The 27,360-nt window shown below is 33.8% G+C and overlaps 3 protein-coding genes and 1 long non-coding RNA gene across 14 annotated transcripts in view; 3 read left to right on the forward strand and 1 right to left on the reverse strand.

The window, feature by feature from the left end:
* The window catches only part of LOC139502185 (protein ELYS-like), an 80,509-nt gene extending 77,501 nt beyond the window's left edge, over positions 1–3,008 (forward strand). For all 10 annotated transcript variants that reach the window (XM_071291599.1, XM_071291602.1, XM_071291605.1 and 7 more), the window contains one exon: positions 8–3,008. In XM_071291599.1, coding sequence (XP_071147700.1) covers positions 8–203 — 196 coding nt within the window. In that variant the 3' untranslated portion in view covers positions 204–3,008. The remainder of the gene's footprint in view (positions 1–7) is intronic.
* A 2,526-nt stretch (positions 3,009–5,534) lies between these two features.
* Positions 5,535–6,294, forward strand: LOC139501481 (uncharacterized). The gene is made up of 2 exons (XR_011658579.1): positions 5,535–5,694; positions 6,169–6,294. It is a non-coding gene; the product is annotated as an uncharacterized lncRNA (long non-coding RNA).
* Positions 6,295–8,048: 1,754 nt separating this feature from the next.
* Positions 8,049–18,977, reverse strand: LOC139502312 (uncharacterized). Of its 2 annotated transcripts, none has more exons than XM_071291742.1 (4): positions 18,732–18,977; positions 15,301–15,424; positions 11,050–11,146; positions 8,049–10,238 (listed from the first exon to the last, which is right to left on the reverse strand). In XM_071291742.1, exon 4 carries the CDS (start codon positions 10,198–10,200, stop codon positions 8,107–8,109), a length of 2,094 nt encoding a protein of 697 aa, XP_071147843.1. In that variant the 5' UTR covers positions 10,201–10,238; positions 11,050–11,146; positions 15,301–15,424; positions 18,732–18,977; the 3' UTR covers positions 8,049–8,106. The 2 variants fall into 2 exon arrangements, with proteins under 2 accessions (XP_071147843.1, XP_071147844.1); XM_071291743.1 differs by lacking the exon at positions 18,732–18,977 and adding an exon at positions 17,563–17,740.
* Positions 18,978–21,690: 2,713 nt separating this feature from the next.
* Positions 21,691–26,425, forward strand: LOC139500610 (isatin hydrolase-like). The gene is made up of 2 exons (XM_071289363.1): positions 21,691–21,980; positions 25,686–26,425. The coding sequence occupies exons 1-2, from the start codon at positions 21,805–21,807 to the stop codon at positions 26,359–26,361; spliced, it is 852 nt and encodes a 283-aa protein (XP_071145464.1). The 5' UTR covers positions 21,691–21,804; the 3' UTR covers positions 26,362–26,425.
* Positions 26,426–27,360: the final 935 nt, after the last annotated feature.

Raw genomic sequence — 27,360 nt, forward strand, 5'->3', positions numbered from 1 at the left:
GTTGCAGGAAAAAGAAACTCTTGAACTATGATGAGGTCAACTTAATAAGTCCAATCAAAGAGGAGGAAGGAGAAACAGAGGCAGAGAGACCTTTGACCCGACAAAGATTAAGGCGTACACAGGAAATGCCAATATTGACATTACGGGGATCAAAAGCAACTGGGGCATTACCACGAAAAAAACGTGTGGCTAAGCTTTGGTGATTTTGCAACTGTTTTAAAAAACATTAAATTGTACTACAAAATAAGAATTTCAAGTGAGAGTAGATAATATACATGTCTGAGATATGAACTGTTCATCTCGTGCTATCCAAGCAGGGACTTTCTTTTATAAGCATGTCAGTATCAAATTTGATTGTGTTTTACATTATATGAATGAATTACAAGTTTGTTTGTCATTGTTTTTCCACCCCAGATCACCCCAGATTACTGAAAATATGCAGCTTGTTATAATAGCTTACCTAAACATTGTGTGATCTTTTGTCATGGCTATCCTAACAACAAACTTTACCCAGAATCCATCATTCTAAATTAGTGATACCTAACTCTTGTAAAGGGCATCTTTTGAATTTACTGCAGTATTGGATATCTACAAATCTTAATGATTTCCAGCTCATATTGCCAAAGGCAGTTTGCTGTAACATGATAGCATTACCCCACATATAAGGATCATTAAAGACACATTTGAATTCTGCTTCAAAATGACTATGAAAGAAAATGTTTGAAAAGATTCTATTGGCATAATGTAGAAATTTGTACACTGTGAATGAATCATGTCAACCCCTTTGATCAGTAAAAATATAATCTTGCGTTGGACAATAAAGGGCCCCCTTTTATCAAAAGTCCAGAATCTGCCCCTGTGCCAGGCATAGTAGTAATTATTAACCTAATCTTAGCTGTTGGGCCAGTTGTTAAGCATGAAGTTCCTTTGTATGGTATTAACTGTATGTTGTCGTGTTTTTGAAAATCAGCAAGTATGGCAACCAGGAGAAGAAATAATAAAAATTTGGAGCTTTTAGTGAGATATATTTAAAAATTAGAGAACCACTTAATTCAATGTGTAAAATATTGGTTTAAAGGGTTTAAGTGACATGAAAAGTAAGGAGTAGTTCTTTCATATTATGTATATTATAGTTGCGCAAATTTATTATATGAATATGATTTTAGGATTGCATCTACATTTAAAAAGTGCTATTAAAAGTAGTCAATTACTTCTGTTTCAATATTCTGTGAATTTAATGAAATAGGAAACTACTTAAAGTATTTAAACAGAATAAAAGTATACATTGAGGAAAAATGGTAAACATTTATTTATGTTATATACGTTTATGTCTCTGTATTTTAAAAAAAGTCTGTGTTTTGCTATATTCTTTAAGAGGAATACATGATGTTTTAGTAGCTTCCATATCATATGAAAACATGTTACAATCTTGATGCATGGACAGAAAATGGGTATGAATTTAATTTTTTTTACAGTAAAATGTTACCCATTAATTTGAATTATAATAGATTTTGGTAAAACATTTGTTTTGAAATATGACACTCAAAGATATGCATTTAGTTCTTGAACAATTCTTCATTTTTTATTTGACTGCAAAATCATTGCGGTCGTATATTGGTATCACAGCGTCGTCCGAAGACGGAGGGTTTCCGGATAATAACTTTAGTATTAGTAAATAGAAATCAATAAAATTTTAACACAATATTTATAACCAAAAAAGGAAGCTTGAGATTGATTTTCGGGGTTATGGTCCCTAAGGTTTAGGAATTAAGGGCCCAAAACAAGCATTTATCTAGTGTCAGTACAAAAAGTTGTGTATAAGTATTTCAATTGTTCTGAAATTGTACCACAATGTTTAATACCATAAGTAGAAGGTTTAGATATATTTTGTGGTTATGGGGCAAACAGTCTAGGAATAAAGGTCCAATAAGGGGCCAAAAACAAGCATTTTTGTAGTTTCAAGACAATAGATTGGAGTTATCTTTCTTTGTCTAGAATAGTAGTTGAATCAACTTAAATCAATGCTATATACAATATACAATGCAATATTCACTTTACTACCAACTGATAAATTAAAGCAATCTTTACCATTCAGTGATTACAAGCACTTTGATTACCATTCTAGGGTTACCGGGTATGCCCCTTTACAAATGGAAAAATTGAAGAATTTTTTAGTTTCTTTTCTCTTAACTTAAGTTTGTCTCAACTAAATTAAATGATATGTGTATATAATGCTTATTACCTCTAAACTAGATTAAGTTAAATTTTTGGCAGCCTTTTATAACGTTATATGCTAGCAGGGGCATCATCTGTGTCCCTTTGGACACATTCCCCATTTATTTTTTTAGAAGTTACTATTAATTAATATTAATTTTAACCATGACTGTATGACATTTTATATTTTAATATTTTATGATGTATTTAAATGAGTAGTAATTGTTGCAAACTCCATTAGAAATTTGAATTGAGATCATTGTTGGAATAGGGGAAAGGGGAGGTGGAAAAAAAGTGGGTGTCAATTTTTCTCATTTCAGATTTCAGTATTTAAATCTAAATTTCTTCAAATATTTTTATTTTTTTTAGGATTAATATTCAACTGCATAGTGAATTGCTCAAGAGCAAAAAAAATATTTTAAGTTCATTAGACCACATTCATTCTGTGTCAGAAACCTATGCTGTGTCAACTATTTAATCACAATCCAAATTCAGAGCTGTATCCAGCTTGAATGTTGTGTCCATTCTAGCCCCAATCGTTCAGGGTTTGACCTCTGCAGTCGTATAAAGCTGCATCCTGCAGAGCATCTGGTTAACTATTGATCTCAGATCATATGTATTACATTGTCTATTTTACTTACCGGTATAAATTTGAAAATATTGTAATTTTTTTGTAATACATTTGCACGAGTTCCTACCATTTACAATATAGAATTATTGTCAATTGAGATATTGAGATACATGTTGTTGTTATGTCCAGAGAAAAGTTAATGATAATAAACTGATATATTGTATATTCTTTCTTTATTGCCAAAATAACATTGGTGATAGATAGCATCATTTGTTAATATGTTTACAACAGGCAGTGATGTTACATGTAGAAGTTAAGTCTTTGAAATTGCTAATGGTCAAATGGAATGATATGGACAATTAAAGACAGCTTGTCAGGATTACATATTTGTGTCCATATTTGTTTTGCTTTAAATCAATTTGCATGATTAGATGTTTGTTTGTTGGTGTTTAAGTGCGGTCATATAAAGCTGAGCCCTGCAGAGCATCTGGTTTATAAGGGGTGTTAGCTCATAAGATGATTATTTGTAACATTGTTAATGAATATATATATATATTCATCATGGTGACCAGTATTTATTGGTGGAGGAAAGTCTTAGTCTATTATTAAAGGGGCACAATTGGTGCCTATAGGAATACATACAACCTGTCAATAAAATTAAATGCTGAAAAGTACATAAATATCATCAAAGAGGAGAAAATTAACAGCTTCAATCATCTCATCACACCTTCAGTAAGTATACATATTGCCTCTCTAATTAGAGAAGAAGTCTTTAAATGAGTTGCATTCAAATTTATCAAACGACCATTTAATTAAATAGGAAAACTTTTGTTGTGTGGAAGTGTAGTGTAAAGAGTTGAAAAGTCAATGCTGTCAACAGAATCAAAAGTACCATCAAAATCATGTACTAAGTAATTTATCTAAAACATCAAAAGAATTTTTAACATTCTTGTTATGGTTTGTTCTTATGTTGTACTGTTACACCACCATGACCACTGTTCATGTTAGGAGGAGGGTTTGTGTCTTATGTTGTACTGTTACACCACCATGACCACTGTTCATGTTAGGAGGAGGGTTTGTGTCTTATGTTGTACTGTTACACCACCATGACCACTGTTCATTTCAGGAGGAGGGTTTGTGTCTTATGTTGTACTGTTACACCACCATGACCACTGTTCATGTTAGGAGGAGGGTTTGTGTCTTATGTTGTACTGTAACACCACCATGACCACTGTTCATGTTAGGAGGAGGGTTTGTGTCCAGTGGCGGATCCAGAAATTTTCATAAGTGGGGGCCCACTGACTGACCTAAGAGGGGGCCCGCTCCAGTCAAGCTTCAGTGATTCCCTATATAAGCAACCAATTTTTTTCCCAAAAAGGGGGGGCCCGGGCCTCCAGGCCCCCCCTAAATCCGCCTCTGGTGTCTTATGTTGTACTGTTACACCACCATGACCACTGTTCATGTTAGGAGGAGGGTTTGTGTCTTATGTTGTACTGTTACACCACCATGACCACTGTTCATGTTAGGAGGAGGGTTTGTGTCTAATGTTGTACTGTTACACCACCATGACCACTGTTCATGTTAGGAGGAGGGTTTGTGTCTTATGTTGTACTGTTACACCACCATGACCACTGTTCATGTTAGGAGGAGGGTTTGTGTCTTATGTTGTACTGTTACACCACCATGACCACTGTTCCAGGTTAGGAGGAGGGTTTGTGTCTTATGTTGTACTGTTACACCACCATGACCACTGTTCATGTTAGGAGGAGGGTTTGTGTCTTATGTTGTACTGTTACACCACCATGACCACTGTTCATGTTAGGAGGAGGGTTTGTGTCTTATGTTGTACTGTTACACCACCATGACCACTGTTCATGTTAGGAGGAGGGTTTGTGTCTTATGTTGTACTGTTACACCACCATGACCACTGTTCATGTTAGGAGGAGGGTTTGTGTCTTATGTTGTACTGTTACACCACCATGACCACTGTTTCATGTTAGGAGGAGGGTTTGTGTCTTATGTTGTACTGTTACACCACCATGACCACTGTTCATGTTAGGAGGAGGGTTTGTGTCTTATGTTGTACTGTTACACCACCATGACCACTGTTCATGTTAGGAGGGTTTGTGTCTTATGTTGTACTGTTACACCACCATGACCACTGTTCATGTTAGGAGGAGGGTTTGTGTCTTATGTTGTACTGTTACACCACCATGACCACTGTTTCATGTTAGGAGGAGGGTTTGTGTCTTATGTTGTACTGTTACACCACCATGACCACTGTTCATGTTAGGAGGAGGGTTTGTGTCTTATGTTGTACTGTTACACCACCATGACCACTGTTCATGTTAGGAGGGTTTGTGTCTTATGTTGTACTGTTACACCACCATGACCACTGTTCATGTTAGGAGGAGGGTTTGTGTCTTATGTTGTACTGTTACACCACCATGACCACTGTTCATGTTAGGAGGAGGGTTTGTGTCTTATGTTGTACTGTTACACCACCATGACCACTGTTCATGTTAGGAGGAGGGTTTGTGTCCTACTGTTACACCACCATGACCACTGTTCATGTTAGGAGGAGGGTTTGTGTCTTATGTTGTACTGTTACACCACCATGACCACTGTTCCAGGTTAGGAGAATGGTTTGTGCCTTCGAAATATTTTGATCCCACCACCTTCTGTGAGTGCCTGTCCCAAGTCAGTAGCCTGTAATTTAGTAGTTGTTTGTTGCTGTATATCATATTTGTTTTAAGGTGGTACCCAACACTTTAACTAAAATTAATTTGGCTCGTTTAATTTTCATAAAATTTTGACAAAGTATTTACTTTGACCCTTTGACAAAAATATAAAAAATTCAAAAAATATTAACCAAGCGTTTTATCAGAAAAATTACACTGGTTATATAGGTGTAACACCACTAATTCAGGCCCGGCCAGAAAGCACATACCAGAAAGTAGTACATATTTAACACAAAATAGTTCCTACGCATGAGTGTAACTTTCAAAATATGTAGAATATTTAGGTATTGTTGGTATCAAATGAAAGCTGAAGGACTGGTGATCATTGTAAAACACTTTTGGACTTTTGATTTTGAATATTAAAAAAAATGCACCAAATTTTAAAAAGAGGGTACATTTTGTCTGTTTGTCAGATCTGAAGTACCTGTTTTGGTACATCCAAAGTTTCGGGAACCAGTTCTTTCTTATATGCAATTAAAGGTATGTTGATTTTTTCAGTACAAGACACCATAAAGTGTTGCTTTGAAATGCAATGATTGCCACTTTATTTGAACTTAAAACAAAAGAGGTGTGCCTACTTGAAACGGAGGAATTTAACATAGAAAGCAATGGGACCATGAATTAGTGGTGTACTTCCTATAGCAGTTTGACAAACACTAATTTTGATCATTGAGAAGCTTTATATTGCCTTCACAAGGCAACGTAATTAAAACGTTTAGCTGATATTACAGAGTTATCTCCCTGTAGTGTTAGGTACCACCTTAAGTTCAATAGCTGTAAGATTTCTCTTTTGATTTGTTTTACAATTTTTCATTTCTGTGGCTTTTAAAGCTAACTATGCGGTATGGGTTTTGCTCATTGTTAAAGGCTGTATGGTGACCCATAGTTGTTAAGTTCTATGTCATTTGGTTTCTTGTGGAGGGTTGTCTCATTAGCAATGGTACCACATCTTCTTATTTTTCATATGAACATATATCTACAGTGTGAATTGATATAACAAGAGTGCACACGCTGAAATGTCTCGCCTTCTTTACTAATCATTAATATTATGTTGATAGCCCTAAATGTAAAGCTTTATTACACTGTCACATAAACTTAACATTAACCAAGAAAACTAAATATTGACCAATGAACCATGAAAATGAGGTAAGGGCAGATGAACCATGCCAGGCAGATATGTACAGCTAACAATTCTTCCATACAACAAATATAGTTGACCTGTTGCTTATAGTTAAAAGAAAAACAGACCAAAACACAAAAACTTAACACTGTTCAATGAACCGTGAAAATGAGGTCAAGGTAAATTAAAACCTGTGCAACTGACAGATCATAAAATATTTCCATACACCAAATATAGTTGACCTTTGGCATATAAATAGTATTAGAAAAAAAAGACCAAACCTCAAAAACTTAACTTTGACCACTGAACCATGAAAATGAGGTCAAGGTCAGATGACACCTGCCAACTAGATATGTACACCTTACAATCATTCCATATACCAAATAAAGAAGACATTGCATTCAGGATAAGAAAAACAGACCAAAACCCAAAAACTTAACACTGATCAATGAACCGTGAAAATGAGGTCAAGGTCAAATAAAACCTGCACGACCGACATAGATCATAAAATATTTCCACACCAAATAAAGTTGACCTATTGCATATATATATAGTATTAGAAAAAAAGACTCAAAAACTTAACTATAACCACTGAACCATGAAAATGGGGTCAAGGTCAGATGACACCTGCCAGTTGGACATGTACACCTTACAGTCCTTCCATACACTGAATAAATAAATACTAGACCTATTGCTTATAGTATCCAAGATATGGACTTGACCACCATTACTTAACCTTCTTCACTGATCCATAAAATAAGGTCGAGGTCAAGTGAAAACTGTCTGACCGGCATGAGGACCTTGCCAGGTACGCACATACCAAATATAGTTATCCTATTACTTATAATAAGAGAGAATTTAACATTACAAAAAGTCTTAACTTTTTTTTCAAGTAGTCACTGAATCATGAAAATGAGGTCAAGGACATTGGACATGTGACTGACGGAAACTTCGTAACATGAGGCATCTATATACAAAGTATGAAGCATCCAGGTCTTTCACCTTCTAAATTATAAAGCTTTTAAGAAGTTAACTAATGCCGCCGCCGCCGGATCACTATCCCTCTGTCGAGCTTTCTGCGACAAGAGTCGAAGGCTCCACAAAAACCTACAGGGCAGTCTCCATAGACTGTATCACTCACATGGCTTATTTTCATGATATTAATATCTAATATTCCTGTCAGATAATTAAAAAAATATGTTTTTTCAGTATCAGTACTTTATAAATATCTTCAAGCAGGGTTCACCATTGAACAGTTACACAGAAGGGAACATTTATTTTCATGAATTTTAATACCAAATGCAATAATAGATTTGCCAAATACCATAAAATTGGACATTTTAGAAATGACAATAAAACATCTTTAAGGAGATTACAGTGAAGTACAAGAAAAACACCTAAATTAAACCTCACAAACAGGGTGAGCTTTTGAAATTTAATATCCATGAAAATAAACCCCATTACCAAAAATGCAATCTAACAAATTCAGTCATATCTTTGGAAAGAATATTTTCAAATGGAATTTTATGTTTAGCAACAGCTCTTGCTGCAAGGCATTGCAGTTTTCTATGTGACAACAAGAAAGGTTCCAGTGAAGTGCCTTTTGCAAGTTGTAGTGGTGTTACATCATCAAAACTGGCCATGTCCACATGTGCACCGGCCTTCACTAACAATGTGACCATTCCAAACAGTTCACTGCTTAAGTATTTCTTGACCACACCATGCTCATCATTTGAATCACTTGTTTGAACATCTCTGTAATATTCACAAAGAATGTTTAGGGGAGCATCAATAAATTTTTCAGAGTGTTTATCGAAAAACTCATTACAATCCTCAGGAGTGACACCATATTCGATTAGTTTTTCCAGAATAAAAATCCAAGCTGCATATCTGAATCCATGTATTTCAACGTGTTTTTTATCACTAATATAATAGTTTAAACGCAGAAGATGAATATAGGTTTGTTTGACGGTTTGCTGCAACCACTCAGTTACATACGGTAGAGTTCTGCTGATAAAAGAGATTTCCATCAATAAATTTTGTACTTGAATCTTCTCGTTATCTGTTAAACTTCTAGATACAATGTATGAAATAAACAAAATAGCTTTCTTCCCAATATCATTGGCTTCATCTTCATAATGAACATTGCACATGTTACTCTCCCTTTTTAACCCGTTTTTCTTACCCTTGTTTTCGTGTTTCAACAAAAAACGCAATTCAATTAAAAGGAGGTTCACAAATTTCAATATATCTACGTTTGATATTTTATCAATATTTCTTTCCAAAATTATTTCTGAATAATATCTATTAAAGTGGTCAAGAGTGATCCCATCAAGCCCTATTTCAAAATGGTCGATCATAATCTGTCTCCGATACAAATATAACTGCATTGTCATGTTAATAAAAGATTGATCCTTTTCTTCTTCAATCCAACATAATTTTTCTTCCAATTTTAAAGCAGCCATAAAGAAATGGTGTGAAGTAGGGCCCATAACTCTTTCCATTATTCTACAGGAAAAAATGGATAATAAAGGATTTGTCCTGGAGTCGGCTGATACAAGACTTTTAAAATCTGTAATACTTTTGGGTTCTTCTATAATCCAGGGAATGACAGACTTAAATAAAGGAAGCTCTAAAGCATGATCAGATCTCATTTCAAGAGCTTTTACAAACATTTCTTCGTTTAATGTTTGGGCTGCCAACAGCTCACATGTTAGAATTTTGGTCAGCGGATCAAGGTTAAATCGATCGTCCAACCAGCGTTCAACAAGCCATGTCTGTCCAGTTAAAGCAGCATAATAAATTGGACTGATACCATTTTTATCTCTGGTGACAATGCTAGCACCATTATCCTCACACCATACCAACATATCTAAATGTCTTTTATCTAAAACATTTCTAAAATCTTCACTTTGTATTTTCATTTTTTCAAAAAAACTGTCATCATCTTTCAAAACATTTATAACTGAAAACTTTATTTCTGGCGTACAGTAATCAGAATAAAGAATAAACCAATGCAATGCTGTTCGACCATTGTCATCTCTGGAATTAATATCCACATTTTTCACTTTCAACAGAAAATCTGCCTTTTGCCTGTTATTGCATTCAACCATCAAATGTAATGGATATCTGAACAAAGTTATATCGGCTTTCCATATGTTTTCAAAATACATAATATCATCTTCATTTTCTTGTACTAAACTTTTAATATATGCATTATGACCAAGATGACTATTTAAACGTGCTCTCAAAGATTTATATACAATCCCAATATCAGTGCTTTCAGTATAAAACTGGTGAATGAAAAACTTTTTTTCAAAGTCTGAAATTTGTTCCAAATCCTTCAGAATTTTTTTATTACTGGTACCTCCATTATGTAAACGTTTGAGTGTCTCCATCATGGGATTTATGCCATCCTTGCACAATGGTTCCACAGAAACAATTGTCTCAGACACAAGTTTTCCGTTACTTTTATACTCGTTGAAAATACTCTCTAGTAAAGTATCATTCATCTCGTGTTTTTTTAATTTTACATCTTTAAGTTTGCCTTCCATTTTGACAGCTGCAGAATAGGGAAAAATTTACTTGGAATCTACAAAAAAAAATAGAGTAAATCAAGTAATATATATGGCGGATCCAGCCATTTTAAAAAGGGGGGATTCCCAACCCAGGACAAAGGGGGGGTTCCAACCCCCGGAACCCCCCCCCCCCCCCCCCTGGATCCGCCACTGTACATGAAGTGTTGTAGATAATGTGTTTAAAATCAATTATAGTAAAAAAAAATTTAAAACAAATTTGACTAGCTAAGCTTTACCAATTTTATGACCAAAAAGCATAAATGATGCATAGGTTGAAATCCATCAGTATTCTAATATTTGTCTCCAAACCTAAAAAATTGTGTTTCTTCTATATCATGGGGCATAACTCCAAAATCTAATCTACTATAAAATAGGTCAAAGTTGAATTACTAAACATATGAATTTGATGTTTATAACATTGAAAATCTAAAAAGAATTGGTGAATGGGTTCTATAAAACTCATATGGAAACCGCCGGCTGACTCGATAGAATAGTTACTCCAACAACTATTGTGTCTCAAAATATTCAATGACTGACTTACAGCTGTTATCCTAATGCTAGCAAGTTAAAGTTTGGCTTGCTTGCTTGCTTTGTTTGTACAATGTAATAATGTTTGTAACTAAGATTGACATCTGAAAACAATATAAAAAGGCAGGGTTAAAACTTTATACATTATGTTAAAATCTGATTGGACATTATCAAATAATCCAATTTACCTATATACAGATTTAATTTCGCCTAATTCAATTGTGGTCTATAGACATTATTTTGCATATTTATTAAAATCTACATGACTGTTCATAGTAGAAATGATAAATATTGTACCTTCAAAATCTAGCAACAATTAGATGTCTGGAAGTGAAGAAAGTGTCTCTAAACTTATTGAACTGATTCCTAACTCTCTATCCTTCTGAACTGGTTCCTGGAATAATACAAAGGGAGATAATCAGAACTAGAGAGCCTCTAAAAGCTGTAATTGCCCATTTAACCATCTACTGTGGATTCATTTATTTTCGTGGGTACCAATTTTTGTGGATTGTGAAAAACTTACATGTTCGTTGATATTTGATTTTGTGGTTTTGCCGAAGTCTGCATTCAAGCCATAAGAAAATTTGTCATTCGTTGAACATTTAATTTCGTGGTTCAACTGTTCCCACGAAATCCACGAAAAGTGGTATCCAACGAATAATAATGAATCCACAGTAATAAAAATATGTCATTTTGGTAGTTTTAAATTTATACAGCAAAACTAGAGGCTTAAAGGAGCATTTATAACTCACATGGCATTTTGATTAAAATTAGGAAAGAAATTTAAGGACAATTTATGTCACAAAGGCTGAGGCTGCCCTGGAGTTGACAGAAGATTTCATTCATGTTTATAAATCTGAACATGGGACACAGATGATGCCGTGCTCGCATATCATATGAAGTTATAAAAGGACATAACTGAAGAACAGTAAAAGTGACACTACCCAAATTTGTACTCGATTTGAGTTTTGTGGTATTAATAAGTATTGTGTATGAGTTTCAACAAATTTCGTAGAGGCAAACTTGAGTTAAAGAACAGAAACGAAAAATTCAGCTATTTTTCCATTTGTAAAGGGGCATAACTCTAGAATGGTTAAAGTGAAGTCACTAAAGTTAGAGCAAGGAAACCAACCTTTGGATGTACATATGGATGTACAGACTGACAAGGGTAAAACTTAATGCCCCCTCTGCTATTATGTGGGCATAAATATAAACAAGGAATTATTAGAATCTGAAATAATTTTGAATTCTTAAAAAATTAGAAGAAATGAATGATAAACAAACTACTTTAAATGGTAAAAGCTTCTACAAGATGTTGACTGATTTTGACCATGTTTACTTATTTTACTGTATATAAATCATTGTAAATGTAGTTGTCGTTTGTTGATGTGGTTCATGTTTCTCATTTTTTTCTATAGATTAGACCATTGGTTTTCCTGTTTGAATGGTTTTACAGTTTACACTAGTAATTTTTGGGGCCCTTATAGTTTGCTGTTCAGTGTGAGCCAAGTCTCCATGAGGTAGACTGTACCTTGACCTATAATGGTTTACTTTTGAAAATTTGATTGTGACTTGGATGGAGGGTTCGTCTCATTGACACTCTTGCCACATTTTCCTATATCTATGTATCTTTCTTTCTGATCATTTTTTTTTTCATGTTGAAAGTTTATCTCTCTCTATTATATTAATCAAAGAATAAAGGAATAAATGCAAACAAGAGTGCACATACTGAAATTTCATCTGTTTTGCTTATCATTGAATTTATGTTGAAAGTCTGACTATTATGAAGGTTTTACTGCAAACATCACATAAACTTATCATTATCATTGTTCTATGAAAATAAGGTCACAATAAGATGAACCATGCCAGACAGACATGTTTTCCATAAAATCATTCCATACACCAAATATCGATGACCTATATTGCTTATAATAGCATCTGATAAAGTAATAAAATTACATAAATTATCTTTGAACAATGAACCATAAAAATTATGTCAATGTCATATGAAGCCTGCCAGTGAGACATGTACACCTTACAATCATTACATACAACAAATATAATTGACCTTTTGCTAATAGCATCTGATAAACTAACAAAATTACAAAAAAATATCTTTGAACAATGAACCACGAAAATGAGGTCAAGGTCAAATAAAATCTACCAGACGGACATATACACATTACAATCATTCCATACACCAATGATTGTGGCCCTTTTGTTTAGTCTCTTAGAAATTGACAAAACCAAAAAATTAAATGTTCTGATAATGGATATGTTGAAATTAAAATACCAATACTTTAACATGCAAGTTATGCAAACATTCAAAGTTTCTTTTAAACAAACCACAACACAAACATATACTTGTAAACTACCGGTACGTAAAAATTTCTAAGTCAATGAACCACGTAAGTGGATGGAGCTATATAATCTCCATAGAAACAAGACTTGCAAATGACCATAAATTTGAATACCAAGCATCATTGACTTAACATTAGCGGTTCATCTTAAACTGATCTATGCATACATATATGTAAACTAAGCAAAAGTTTATAAGTTAATAATTACATTAGATGTATGTTTCATTATAACACGTTATTCTGATTGGCTTACTGCACATCACGTGTTATTCCTTAAGCAATTGCATTACACAATAAAACTTATCATTCATGATAAAACTTAGTCTCACAATTAAGTGCACAGGTATATTAAATAAAAAAAAATTGATAAATTCGTGTTTTCATTATCTTAGCTAAAAAATCTAATTATAAGTATTGAACGCTTCTTTTTGTAACTTCATAGGGTTGTAAAAGCGTTGACCGTGCGCACATTTTTTTTTAGATTGAAGCGCTTTTCATTCATACAAAATGTACTTCGGTCAATGCTTTTACACCCTAATGAAGTTACAAAAAGAAGCATTCAATTCTTAAATAAACCACTACTACAGGGACAGAGCCAACAAATCTCTATGGAAATGAGATTAGCCAATGCTTATACAACTGGATACCAAATGTCATTGACCTACCACGAGTGATTACCAATGAACTGACCTAATCACAAACTTATACATTGCTGCCACCACTACTGTCCCAAGAAACAGCATACTTATGTCTTGCTCTCAGTTACTCTGTCAAGACGAGACAAAAACAAGGAGCAGTTTTAAAAGTATCTTCAGCAAATACTCGAAATTTGGAGATAGGTAAAAAGTCATATTAATGGTATGATAAAACAATAATTTATTTGCCTCAGTGAATGTCATATCTCTAGGGTTGATAAATCATTTTCTTTAATTCAAGTTGTTTAATTCTATGAAACTTAATCCATTTTTGGACCAATTGTATAAAAAAGTTCAACTAATGTGTGGTTGTCGTTGATATCTGAAGGTGATTGGATGAATTTAACCTTTTAGCTCACTATAGATGTATTAAAATATGATAACAGGTGTTAATGAAATTGACAACTTTGTGGAATGTGGACAGCACTCAAAGGGGATTTTCATTTAACAAAAAATGACCAAAAAATCAAACTAGAGGCTCTAATGAGCCTGTGTTGCTCACCTTGGTCTATGTGAATATTAAACAAAGGAAGCAGATGGATTCATGACAACATTGTGTTTTGGTGATGGTGAAGTGTTTGTACATCTTACTTTACTGAACATTCTTGCTGCTTACAATTATCTCTATCTATAATGAACTTGGCCCAGTAGTTTCAGTGGAAAATGTTAGTAAAAATCTTCAAATTTTAAGAAAATTGTTAAAAATTTACTATAAAGGACAATAACTCCTTGGGGGGTAAATTGACCATTTCGGTCATGTTGACTTATTTGTAAATCTTACTTTGCTGAACGTTATTGCTGTTTACAGTTTATCTCTATCTATAATAATATTCAAGATAATAACCAAAAACATCAAAATTTCCTTAAAATTACCAATTCAGGGGCAGCAACCCATCAACGGGTTGTCCAATTCATCTGAAAATTTCAGGGCAGATAGATGTTGACCTGATAAACAATTTTACATCCAAGTCAGATTTGCCTTAAATGCTTTGGTTTTTGAGTTATAAGCCAAAAACTGCATTTTACCCCTATGTTCTATTTTTAGCCATGGCGGCCATCTTAGTTGGTTGGCCGGGTCACCGGACACATTTTTTAAACTAGATACCCCAATGATGATTGTGGCCAAGTTTGGTTTAATTTGGCCCATCAGTTTCAGAGGAGAAGATTTATGTAAAAGTTAACGACGACGGACGACGACGACGGACGCAAAGTGATGGGAAGAGCTCACTTGGCCCTTCTGGCCAGGTGAGCTAAAAATTAGAGAAACAGATTCTTACATAGTAACTCATGGATTATCAAGTTAATCCAATATCAATAGCAAAATTATAAATTTTAAACTTTAAAATTGATAACTTAAATATCTCGATTGGATAAATCGAATAATCCACTGATATCAATGAAAGAATCTATATATATATTACATGTAATAAAGATCATCAAAAGTCAGTAATTGTATAATAATGTTCACACATGAAGTAGGATGAATTACTTACATTGAATACTGGCAGGTCACTCAATTCTTTATAGTTTCTCTTGTTCTGGAGAAGAATATCTCTGAATTTTCTAATCTCACTAAATTCTTCCTTTTCATGCGCGTTATCTTGCACTGGTTCAACACTACAAAAAAATATGGTTGACTATATATATAATTGGCATGTAGAGTTTTGTGAAAGTATTATACCAAACTTAAACAGTTTCTTTACCCGATTGAAATGGATTGTGCGTCTCTACAACATTATAGAAATTGCATGCTATCGTCAACCGTCCAAATTGATTTCATTGAAAGTGCATGTTTTTTGTTGTCATTTTGTAAACCATGTAAACCGCATGTTGTTGCTCTCATCCAATGAAATAATGTGATTTAAATCAGAAGCAGAATAAAAAAATCGTAAATAAAGAAATTCTTCAGTGACTACTCCTTAAAGTCATAAGAAACCTCAAATTAAAAAAAATTATGCATATGTTTTTTATAGCTAAATGGATAGTTTTTATTATGCAACTTATGTACAAATACTTTTTGCTGAGGAAAATTCTTTAATTTTTCCACATGTAGAAGAAATTTAATTATTTTTCATTGCTTCCTTCCAGGAAGCAATTCGCCGACATATTTTCCGTATGCATAGTGACCTGAGCGTAACCCTCCTCGTAAAAATCCGGTGATCACAATAGGCATGGATCTGTCATTAAAATAAACAATTATCTGATTGTACATGTTAAACACGTGCTCAATACCCATGCTTTTTGTTATTTGTTTACTATAAGGTGACAATCGGTAAACTTCGGCTTCAAAACACGGCATTTAATGAGCAGCCATATTTGTTAAATCACAACAGAGAGAAAAAAAATTGATGATTAAACGATATATATGCGTAAAAATGAGAAATTTGTGCACAGAGGACTTAGTTTATGATATACATGCATTGGTTCAAGAATTGGATAAACATTATTTTTCACCACTCACTCGTTTCATATGACTTTAAAGAGAGTCTTGTTGGGAGTTACCTATTTCAGTATTCTTTAATTTTTAAGGGCCATTTCTCAAATTCTTACTCTTAGTGCGTTTTTTACCATTTTTCTCTATCCTTTAAATGTTAGAACTTCACAATTCTCTATTCTTTATTTTTTGGTCCATTTTTCTCTATACTTTATATTTTTTTGGCTATTATTCTCTATTCTGTTAACACCCACCCATCCATCCCCTCCTCAAAGGGATGTTGAATTCTGTGAACATTCCTGATTGGGCTGCTCACCAAATATTTTACTGTGGATTCATTATTATTCATTGGATGCCAATTTTATTGGATTTCCTGGTTAACTCATTCGCCCCCAAGACATTTTTGGAAAATCAGGCATTTTCGAAAATTTGCAAACATATGCAAATTATATGCAAGACTCCTGATGCTGTAACTGATGCTCATCTATTAAACTACTTATTGGGATTGGGGGCGGATGGCATGGGTGGGGGGTGGGTTGGGGTGGGAGCTGGAATATTTTCTTGTGGGTTTAAACCCACCCCCAGTGAAAAATGGTAATTTTTCGTCTATTTTCCGATTTAAAAACGACCTTGAGAGGTGATAACTGACAAGACTGTGTTTTTTTGTCATTCAAGTATTACCCTATAGTTACAGTAGTCCATTCATGCTAGCTGTGAGTATATTGGACTTCAGTACCTTGCTTGGGAATTATTATTGTCAAGTCATGTCTGCCTAAATGTCCGTTTTTATGGATTTTTGACAAAACGGTGACCTAGATTTTACAGACTAGATTCCTATTGGCTATATTAGACCTCGTTGTGTTCCTATACCACCTATGCATGCATATATGATAATAGTTTTTACCAACAGTCACTTCCAGTTACGTAGTGGCCATCAAAAGATGCCCACCCACACCTGATTTTGGCTACTTTTCATGTTTTTCCGATTTTGAACTCTTAAACGGCTTTCAAAGTGCCATATTTTCATGAACAGACATCTGAAAAGAGTTGATGGACCATGAACTGCTTGGTTGAAGCCCCTGCTATCCTGGCAGTTCAGCTGGGGCAGTTCAAAAAAAGTATGGAGGGTCATACGGGCTATCAAAGAATGGTTGTCGCCATCACGCCTACAGGCGGGATTGGGGGTTAAAGGGTTAAAAGAGAACCACACATTTACTGTTCAATATGAACCACAAACTATCAATAAGCTTGAAATGAAGGCTTCAAAAGAAACGTACAGTGCAGTCCAGTGTATCCGTGCACCTAAGACTTATGACTTCACCTCATTCAACTGATAAAACCAATAACTTTTATTTCATAAAATCTTCTGTTTGTATGGTTTCACCCACAAGATTTTATGTAATGTGAGTCCAAAACTAAGGAATCCCTGTTCTGAGAGTTCCTCCAATGTCCGTTGATTGTGTGCATGCCTTCCAAAAATAGCTTATTTTGAATAAAGGAAAGATTTTAGACTACAAACTATCATGACTATAGCTGAATTTGAACCAAGCACACTGCCAAGGACGCAGAGCAAAAAATAATTTCAATATGATATAAATTTGACTAAAATAAACAAATTTTATCTGATAATGAAATTATTTTAATGGAAATTGGCCAAATATTGTAAATCATAGGATTGGGGTCTAACGCATGACTCTTTTTTATCCCTTCATACCCTTCACAAGGCTAAAACATTAACAAGTCCGATTTTATTTGTGTTACCGTGTTGAGATGATGAAATCAGCTAATGCAGTTTCAATGGCCATGCGTACACCTGTGACTCCAATGGTCTCCATTAGCTATATAATAGGCATAACTCTTTAAAAAAAATCATACCACTTTATAGTGATAAAAAATTGATAAAAGTGTAAAAAAAAAATTCTGAAGAAGATAATTGAAATTTTCCAAGACATAATTGATTGACACTGATTTTGATTAACTCTAAAATCCTTTTATGAGGGTGGTAAAGGGGGGGTGCTTGCACGATAAAAACGTGAAATAAGACATAATTTCACGTTGAACGTGAAATAATTTCTGTAATGAACGTAACGCACGAAAAATAAATACTTTTATGTGAACCTTTTGTGACTGAATCACTGTCTTTTTGTATATATTAACTCTTTGTTTTACTTGATATTCCCGATTCAGTATAAACATTTATGATTTAATTGGTTTTATACGGCTTTTAAAAAAGTATTTCTTGACGATCCCTGCCAAGTGTTTGAATTTTATTTGAAAATACCGAGCACGCAAAATAAGAATTTGAAAATCACGATGCACATTAAATTAAATAAGCAGAACACGTTGAACGAGGCACCCGTCTTGCAGGACTGAACGTCAAATAAAAAAGTAAAAACACGTTGAACGTGAAATAAAAAACGGCGATCACGTTGCACGAAAATAACCCTTTACCATCCTCTTTTATGATATTCATTCAAATAATTTGAGTACCTTTGAACTAAATTCTTTTTCAGAGCTGGTGAAGAGTTTGGTACGAATCTTTCGTGACTGCTTATTTCAAGTATGTGTTGTTTATTTGTTGTTTTGTTTATCTTTTCGTTTTGTGCAAGCACTGGTTTGTTGTTGGATTTGCGCTTCAAACTGAGTCCTTTCGGTCTTTTCTTGTCATTCACTTCCATCTGATCATATTATCTCGTCTTGAGAGGGACGCGAAATGTAGTGGGGAAAGAAACTGTAATTTCGTGTTCAACTATTCCTATATATATATGTTTTATGATCTTTATTTCAATTTGACAGAAAATGATACTATTATTAAATCCTCAGGTGAACTTTCATACCATCAAAATAAATTACTATTTTAACATTTTATTAAAATTTAAAAATTTATGTTGGTCTAATATTCGACGGTTTAATTAAGTTAATTGTAATAAACTAGCTAGTTTTGACCGTGAAAACAACATTACAAGAATGACTGGCTGCAGTGGCGGATCCAGGGGGGGGGGGGTTCCGGGGGTGCGCACCCCCCCTTTATTTTTGCCGATCAATGCATTTGTATCGGGACATATGTTTTGCACCCCCTGCACCCCCCCCCCCCCCCTTTTGCCCTGGGTTAGCACCCCCCCCCTTTCGAAAATTCCTGCATCCGCCCCTGGGCTGTTTCTTTTTCACGCTCGGTGGAGCTTTTATTGAACTATTGATACGGGCCATTACTTGAAACTAATTTGATTTGTCAGTCACGTACAGTTGAAGTTTTCATTCAAAATTTATAGTCCAACTTTTAATTTGTTTCATAAAAATAAAATGAGTCAATGTATAAACAGAGACATAAAATATTTTAACAGAGACATATAATATCATATTATATGTCTCTGGTATAAACAAATATATTGTTATAGGAATAAGATGCTTGGTATTTTAAATGTCAACAATGTGATATTTGGTCAATCTGATTGAAATAACATTTCTTCTGAAATAAAAACGCCCTTAGTCATCATAGCCAAAGCCTATTATACCTGATAAACACTGAATTAATAAATTTTTAAAACCCAAACTTTAATATCCTATGGTGACCCATACTTTTTATTATATTTTTGAAAAAAAACATAGTAAAATCTTCATTTTGGCAACGGCCGGACGGTATAAGAAAATTCTCTCTGAGAAAATATATACTGATGATCCACCTTAAGGTCGAGTGACTGTTTATAACAAATGAAGTGTGGGGATACAATCAGGGGCTGATCATAGGCGGATCTTGGGGACTGGGTGCCCGGCCCCTCCCCCTTTCGTGGAAAAAAAGGTTGATTACATAGGAAACCACTGATGTATAACTGGAGCCCCCCCCCCTTTATGTCAGTCAGCGGGTACCCCTTATGAAAAGGGTCCGATGTATATTTTGAGTATTTGGAGGTGGGTACTGTACTTCATATATTGTACATTTCGTATTGGCATTTGCATCAACGTTGACTCTCATATATATTGAGGGAGAAAGACATGATTTATAGATTATCGTTGACCATCTCAACCTTTCCTCGCTTGAGCTGGTAAAGCCCTGGTCACAACGAACCCACGACACATCTATACAGCGCCACGACAGGAATTTTTGTCAAATCGTGGGTCATCTGTGATCGTCGTACGACAACTATTTTAAAGATCTTCCGCGACAAAAAATCGTACGATCTGTTGTGACCGGTGCTTAAGACGAAATTGAGAAAAGAATCGAGTTAGGATGACATGTGACGACGTTGTTAATTTCATTGATAACGGCCACGTACAAGTTACGGTTTTCATATCACTCGACTGTGCTGAGAAAGGAAATTATCCTCTAATTCTATTTGTTAAACATGGTACTGATTTAGAAGGTCATTTTTAAGACATTTGAAAAGTAGAATGTAATTGACTTGTGGTAATATTCTATTGAGTGTGTAGGCAACGGTAATTTCTTTGGTTAGCTTGCTTGTTAGCTGAACCGTTAAGTCATTATTAGGTCCGGAATACTACCCTCCTTTCGAAGTAGGCTAGTCGAACAGACAGATATCTATCGGACTATTCTACTCTTAAGTAGGATAGTTTACCTAACCAGGCTAACCGTGAATGACTTCATGGTTCAGCTAAAAAGCAAGTTAACCAAAGATATTACCTTTGGCTTCACACTCAATGAAATCGGCGGTAAATGAAACGTCCCTGTTACTGCTCTTATATTGTTGATATATTTACATTCGTAGTATAAATGTCTTTTGTACAACTGTTTCAAAGTATACGTCCATTTAAAAATTTGTCTTTAAATAATCCTACACCTTTCTAACTTTAAGCAACTTATCTTTTTTGTAGTGGTACAAAATCCTAAAATCAATATGTATTTATTATATGTATTTTTGAATTTAATATTTGTCTAAAATAGCAAAGGAAAGTTTTGGGACATTACGGCACAATTTAAAGCCAGCAAAATAAGATCAAATAACAGTGGTGTATCGGCGTCACCGCTCAGGGAGCTACCGTTTGATTTCAGGCTACGGGGAGGCTAGGATGAAATTTCAAGTTGAAAAAGGCAGGACAGGTGTTTGGAGTTAAAAAAAAAAAGACAGAATGACCAACTTGACATAAAAAAAAAAAAGACATGATGACAATTTACATCAATTTATGCAAAATAAAGTTAGGATTAACTAAAAAAAAAGTAAGAAGGCAGGACCGAATAGAGTGAAAAATAAAAAGCTTAAGGCAGGACAGAGATTGCAAATAAAAAAAATTCAGGACAAAATTTTTCATATACATGCATAGTCAGCTATAATAGACCTTGCACTTACAGATGTAAAACAGTTCAAACGAGAAAACTTACGGCCTGATTTATGAAAAAAAATAGTACGAAAAACACATCATTATGTATTTCTTAATTAGAGTTCTCTTGACTATGAACACTGAACCACTTACACTATTGTAGATAATGGCAAACAGGTAACCTACATGTATATTTGTGTATGTCGTACTTGCTTAGGGCATTTAACGATCATATATGATCATAAGGTAGCTTCATTGAGTATTGTTATTCGAACATAGCTGGACGTTAAATATGCGACCACAAACACATGTTTTGTTTTTTCTCCTTTACATTTGTGGCGGATTAGCATTGGATTTCAAAGTAGTGGACCTTACACACGATCACAGCAATACGACAATATACTGGCCTGGAAATCCAGAATATAACTTTACAATCCTAGCTCGTGGGAATACGACCGGTGGCTTTTGGTAAGTGAAATCAAAATACATTTTAACTTTCACTTGGGCGTTAGTAATGAATGTAACATATACACATGTGTAAGCGATAAATTCGGCCTGGTAAAATATGTCTCGGCGGACAAATTTTACTAATATAAAAAGTCCATTGTTATAGTCCGTTTGACTTCTATAAATCTTCAAAAAATAATTCTTAAAATTTCATTTTTAAAGATAAATATTTTTTTTCTTCATGTATGTTAATGTATGATATATACGAACTCTGACTATGAATATCATAATTTTAAACCTATAATCAAAAAAGTTACCCATTAGGTCTCTATGTTACTTCAATTTATTTTAATATAAAATACTCAATGGAGTACGTATGAGTAGTGTAACAGCCTTCCATTCAAAACAAAAACATTAGACATGTGCTCTAAACCTGTTTTATTGTACCATGTGACTTTATTCATTTAAATAACTCTGGTCATGTGTGCATGCTTTTGTATTTCTCATTGAATACAGAAAGCTCAGTAATCACATGACCAGAGTTATTTAAATGAGTAAAGTCACATGGTACAATAAAACAGGTTTAGAGCACATGTCTAATGTTTTTGTTTTGAATGGAAGGCTGTTACACTACTCATACGTACTCCACTGAGTATTTTATATTAAAATAAATTGAAGTAACATAGAGACCTAATGAGTAACTTTTTTTATTATAGGTTTAAAATTATGATATGCATAGTCAGAGTTCGTATATATCATACATTAACATACATGAAGAAAAAAAATATTTATCTTTAAAAATGAAATTTTAAGAATTATTTTTTGAAGATTTATAGAAGTCAAACGGACTATACATAATTAGGTCTTTCTACTTTTTCTACTGCCGTCTGAGATGCTTTTTTATTTTACAACATATCGAGAGGATTTTTGGCCAATGATATCGTACAATGATGGGGATTTCAAAACTCACCCTGCGCAATCGAACACTTATTCTTGTAGGAGATATCTCCCCCGTCCCTTTTTTCTTGTTATCTTTATTTCTCTGAAATCGGAAAAAATTTGAACAAATTGTTTTCACCAAATTGTTTGTCAACTCTTAAGAATGTGTTGGTTAAGTTTAACTGATGTGATCGAATGACATCTCATGGGAGTTATTTCCCTTCGAAAATTAAACATAGGTGATGTGTTGAATAAATTCATACATTATAAGTCATAGAGGCCTAAAGTCTTTTAATATGAAGTCCTTGGTCCATTTAGAGGAAATTGAGGCCAAGGTCAAAGGTCAAGGTCATGTTCTAAATTTTGAATTTTGCTTGTTATCTTTATTCAAAAGAAACCGTAACAGTTAATGATATGATGTGTTTGCCAAATAATTGTTTACGATAGGACGCAACTTCAACCCATTTAAGTCGAAGTTTTTTGGTCAACCCTTATAGGAGTTTTCTCCCCTTATGTATTTGAAATCAGTATTACTCTGCAACCATACAAGCGAATGACATGGGTTCTTTCGATTTGAGATCACTGACATTTGACCTTGAAATAGAGGTCAAGGCCAAAAGTCAATTTGACGTTCTAGATTCTGACCTTTGCTAAAAATTCTTATGGTGTATAAACAGTTTCGTATAAAAAAAAACAAACTAGGAGTTATTCCCCGACTAAAAATAGCCATGGAGGGAAACCCCTGTTTATTTACTTAATTGGTGGAAAAGTATTATGTTTTTTGTATTTAATTGTATAAATTAGTTAATTAGCTTTCAATTAAAACGGTTTGAATTCAATATTTTCAATATTTTATTTAAGTCTCATCTCTCAATAATATATATTACAACATTACATTAAATGTAAAAATATATAAATATAAAAAGAGAGCCATTCTGTACAGAATTACAAGAGACTATAACATTAAAAATTATATAAAGAATGCATCTATTATAAAACATATTGACATTAACATTATTTAAGTAGTTTTACAGTATTTTGAATGATTGAAATAATTTTAAAAATTATATTAAATATACATGTTTAGAGGGGAGACAACACTGTAAACATCCTGTTTTTTTTGGCAGTGAAAATTGAAAACTTATTTGCAGCCAATGTAACTTTTTTCGGAGCAGGAACAAGATTTTTTTGAAAGGCAAGGTAAAAATCTATAAATTTCACACAGTTTTGATTATGTAAAATGTGCATGGATCATGTCTTCATGGGTATGCACATGACCTGATTTCAGTTTTTTATGTTCAAATTAGGCATTTTTCCCCCATGTTCTTTGGATGGATTTTTTTTAATATATTAAAAGTACAATTTATTTTCATTTCATTATAAACTAGAGAACATTCTGATTCTAGTGATATCTAGTTTTATACAAGTATCTTTATTAATCAGTCCACCACTAAGGGTCACTTACGCGTGGTCCCTCAAAATATGACGTCATAGAAAAAAACTGTTGATTGGAATTTGCACCCTTACTGGTTCTTTATATAAAACAATAAAGTCTTTTGCATTTGGTTGTGGACATTTCAACATTTAACAGGTCAACCGGAAATGACCGTATTTTAACCGGAAAGAGCCTATTTCAGACTAATCCTATGAAGGACTATGAAAATAAGAATTCCTATGTTTTAATATCAGTTTGAAATAACAAATTACATGGACCAGGAGTCACATTTTCAAACACCGTTTTTTTTTTTTAATTTCATTCTTTATTAACGAGGTGGAAAGACCTACAATTGTTCTCTGAACAATTGGTTTTTAATTTACTAAAATTGAGTTTGGAAATGGTGAATGTGTCAAAGAGACAACAACCCGACCATAGAGCAGACAACAGCAGAAGGTCACCAACAGGTCTTCAATGCAGCGAGAAATTCCCGCACCCGGAGGCGTCCTTCAGCTGGCCCCTAAACAAATATATATACTAGTTCAGTGATAATGAACGCCATAATAAACCCCAAATTGTAAACAAGAAACTAAAAGTTAAAATAATACAAGACTAACAAAGGCCAGAGGCTCCCGACTTGGGACAGGCGCAAACATGCGGCGGGTTTTAACATGTTTGTGAGATATCAACCCTCCCCTATACCTCTAGCCAATGCAGAAAAGTAAACGCATAATACTAGTATTTTTAGTCCGATGTTAGTAATCTATGTCCCCAGACTAATTTTCCTAGGAATTCAAGTCCATGTCATTAATATTCATGGTACTAAAAAAACGTCTATGTCCTTTTTTTAAAGGAAAACATGAATAAATTAAATCATCATTTTACATTAAAACGATGGAAATTTAAATGTTATGTTTTAATATTGTTTAAGAGTTGTGTATTTATAGTTTTGATAAAATGTATGTCCCCAGACTAATTTTCATAGGAAATTGTGTCCATTTCATAAATATTCCTGCCGGTAAAAACGTCCGTGTCCTTTATTCAAAAAGGAATATCTAATGAAGCAAATTCTTTACATGTAAACGTTGGAAATTCATTTTTTATGGTGTTAAAGAGTGCATTAATATTTAATAAAATTCATGTCCCTAAACTAGTTTTCCTAGGAAATTATGTCCATGTCATTAATATTCCTAGATAAAAACGTGCATGCCCTTTATTTGAAAAGGTAAATTTAAATATATTTTAATATCTTTTTGAAATTGCTACACAATTTAAAAACATTTGATTTTTTTCGTACATAATTTTCTTTTAAATAAATATATAGAATCAGTCTTTTTCAAAACTATTTTTAGGTATGAAAGTAACTACTTTGGTACAGCAGAACATGGTGGAACACATCTGGATTCACCTGCACATTTTTACAAAGACAGACATCGGACACATAACATTCCGATAGAAAATTTGATCGGTCCGGGAGTAATAATTAACGTTAAGAATAAAGCAGCGATGAATGCCGATTATCAGGTATCGATTGATGATTTAAAACAATGGGAAAGCATTTACAATCAGATTCCAGAAAAAGCGATTGTCATTATGAATTCAGGTTGGCACGAGCGCTACCCGAACGCATCACTTGTATTCAATACAGACAGTCCTACAGATTCAAGTACATTTCACTTCCCCTCCTGGCATGAAAAAACAATCGAATGGCTTATTAGTGAACGTTCAGTGAACGTTATTGGTGTAGACACACCGTCAAATGACTTTGGACAATCGAAAACATTTCCAGTTCATATTCTCTTAGGTCAAGCCAATATTCCGGGTGCAGAAAATGTTGCAAATCTAGATGCTGTTCCAGAAGCAGGGAGTAATATTTTTGTAGCCGTGACCAAGATATACGATGGAAGCGGAGGTCCTGCAAGAATATTTGCAACTGTTCCCATCAAGGATACGAGTTCTGGATGTTCACACGGACTTAGTTTTGTATTGTTAATGTGCGCTTTGTGCATTTTTATCCAAATCGTTTGAAAGACTGGAGTGAACTGTTATTCAAAGCATGTTTAAATACTCAATAAATTCGTCAAATCGGCAACAGTTCTGTATAAATGACCGCCATTTGAGAAAAAGGTTCGTTTGACTCCATATGTTTCAATAAAAACAGCCAAATGTCTGTTTGCAAAAATTGCCCCCCCCCCCCTTTTCCTCCGGGCCCAATTTTTTTTTTATTACACTAGAATATGTTAGACAATTGATAACTAATAGCATCAGATAAAATACAAAAAACAAAATTTTCCCTTGCGATTTCAAGATTGAAACTTAAAGTCTGTCGTTAAGAGTGTTGGCAGAATTTTAAGGGGATTCTAAAACGGTGTGTTTGACTTCAATCTATTTGTATAATACAGTTTCACAAATAAGATGATTAGTATGCTTAAATTTAACTTTCATGGTGTGTCAAAGAAAAACAAATGGATTGACAAGAACGAAGTGCGCACTACACTTTGACAATTATATCAGCATAAGGTTATTTTATTGTGCATACTGCTTTGGTGACTCATTACAAAAGGTATTTCAACTGACCGATTTATTAGGTTTACTAAATTAGGTGAATTGTATGTTATTATATCAACATTCAACTTTAAAATATAAAAATCATGGAATCTGAAGCGAGCTGATAATTTAAATCCTTTGCTTTTTATTTTGAACAGCTAAAGGAAAAAGCATTGGACTCAAACACGCTTGAATGTGACAATAACGTTCTCGTCAGAATAAGGTTGTTACCAATTTTCCAGATTTAAAAAAAAAACTTTTGATGGAGACAGGGGTGTAAGTTAATACCTTTAACAGATCAATCTCGTATCTATACTTGAGATTCTATCAACAGAAATTCTTGATATGCATCTCGGAGAATAAAACTTATCTAAGCCTGTAAAAAAATCGTTTTTTTGATTATTGTTTTATGTTTGTTTTTTTTTTATTGACATATAATATACAACATTACAAGGTATTCTAACATAAAAGGTTGTAAAT

Source organism: Mytilus edulis, chromosome 13, assembly GCF_963676685.1.
Source record: "Mytilus edulis chromosome 13, xbMytEdul2.2, whole genome shotgun sequence".
NCBI lineage: Eukaryota > Metazoa > Mollusca > Bivalvia > Mytilida > Mytilidae > Mytilus > Mytilus edulis.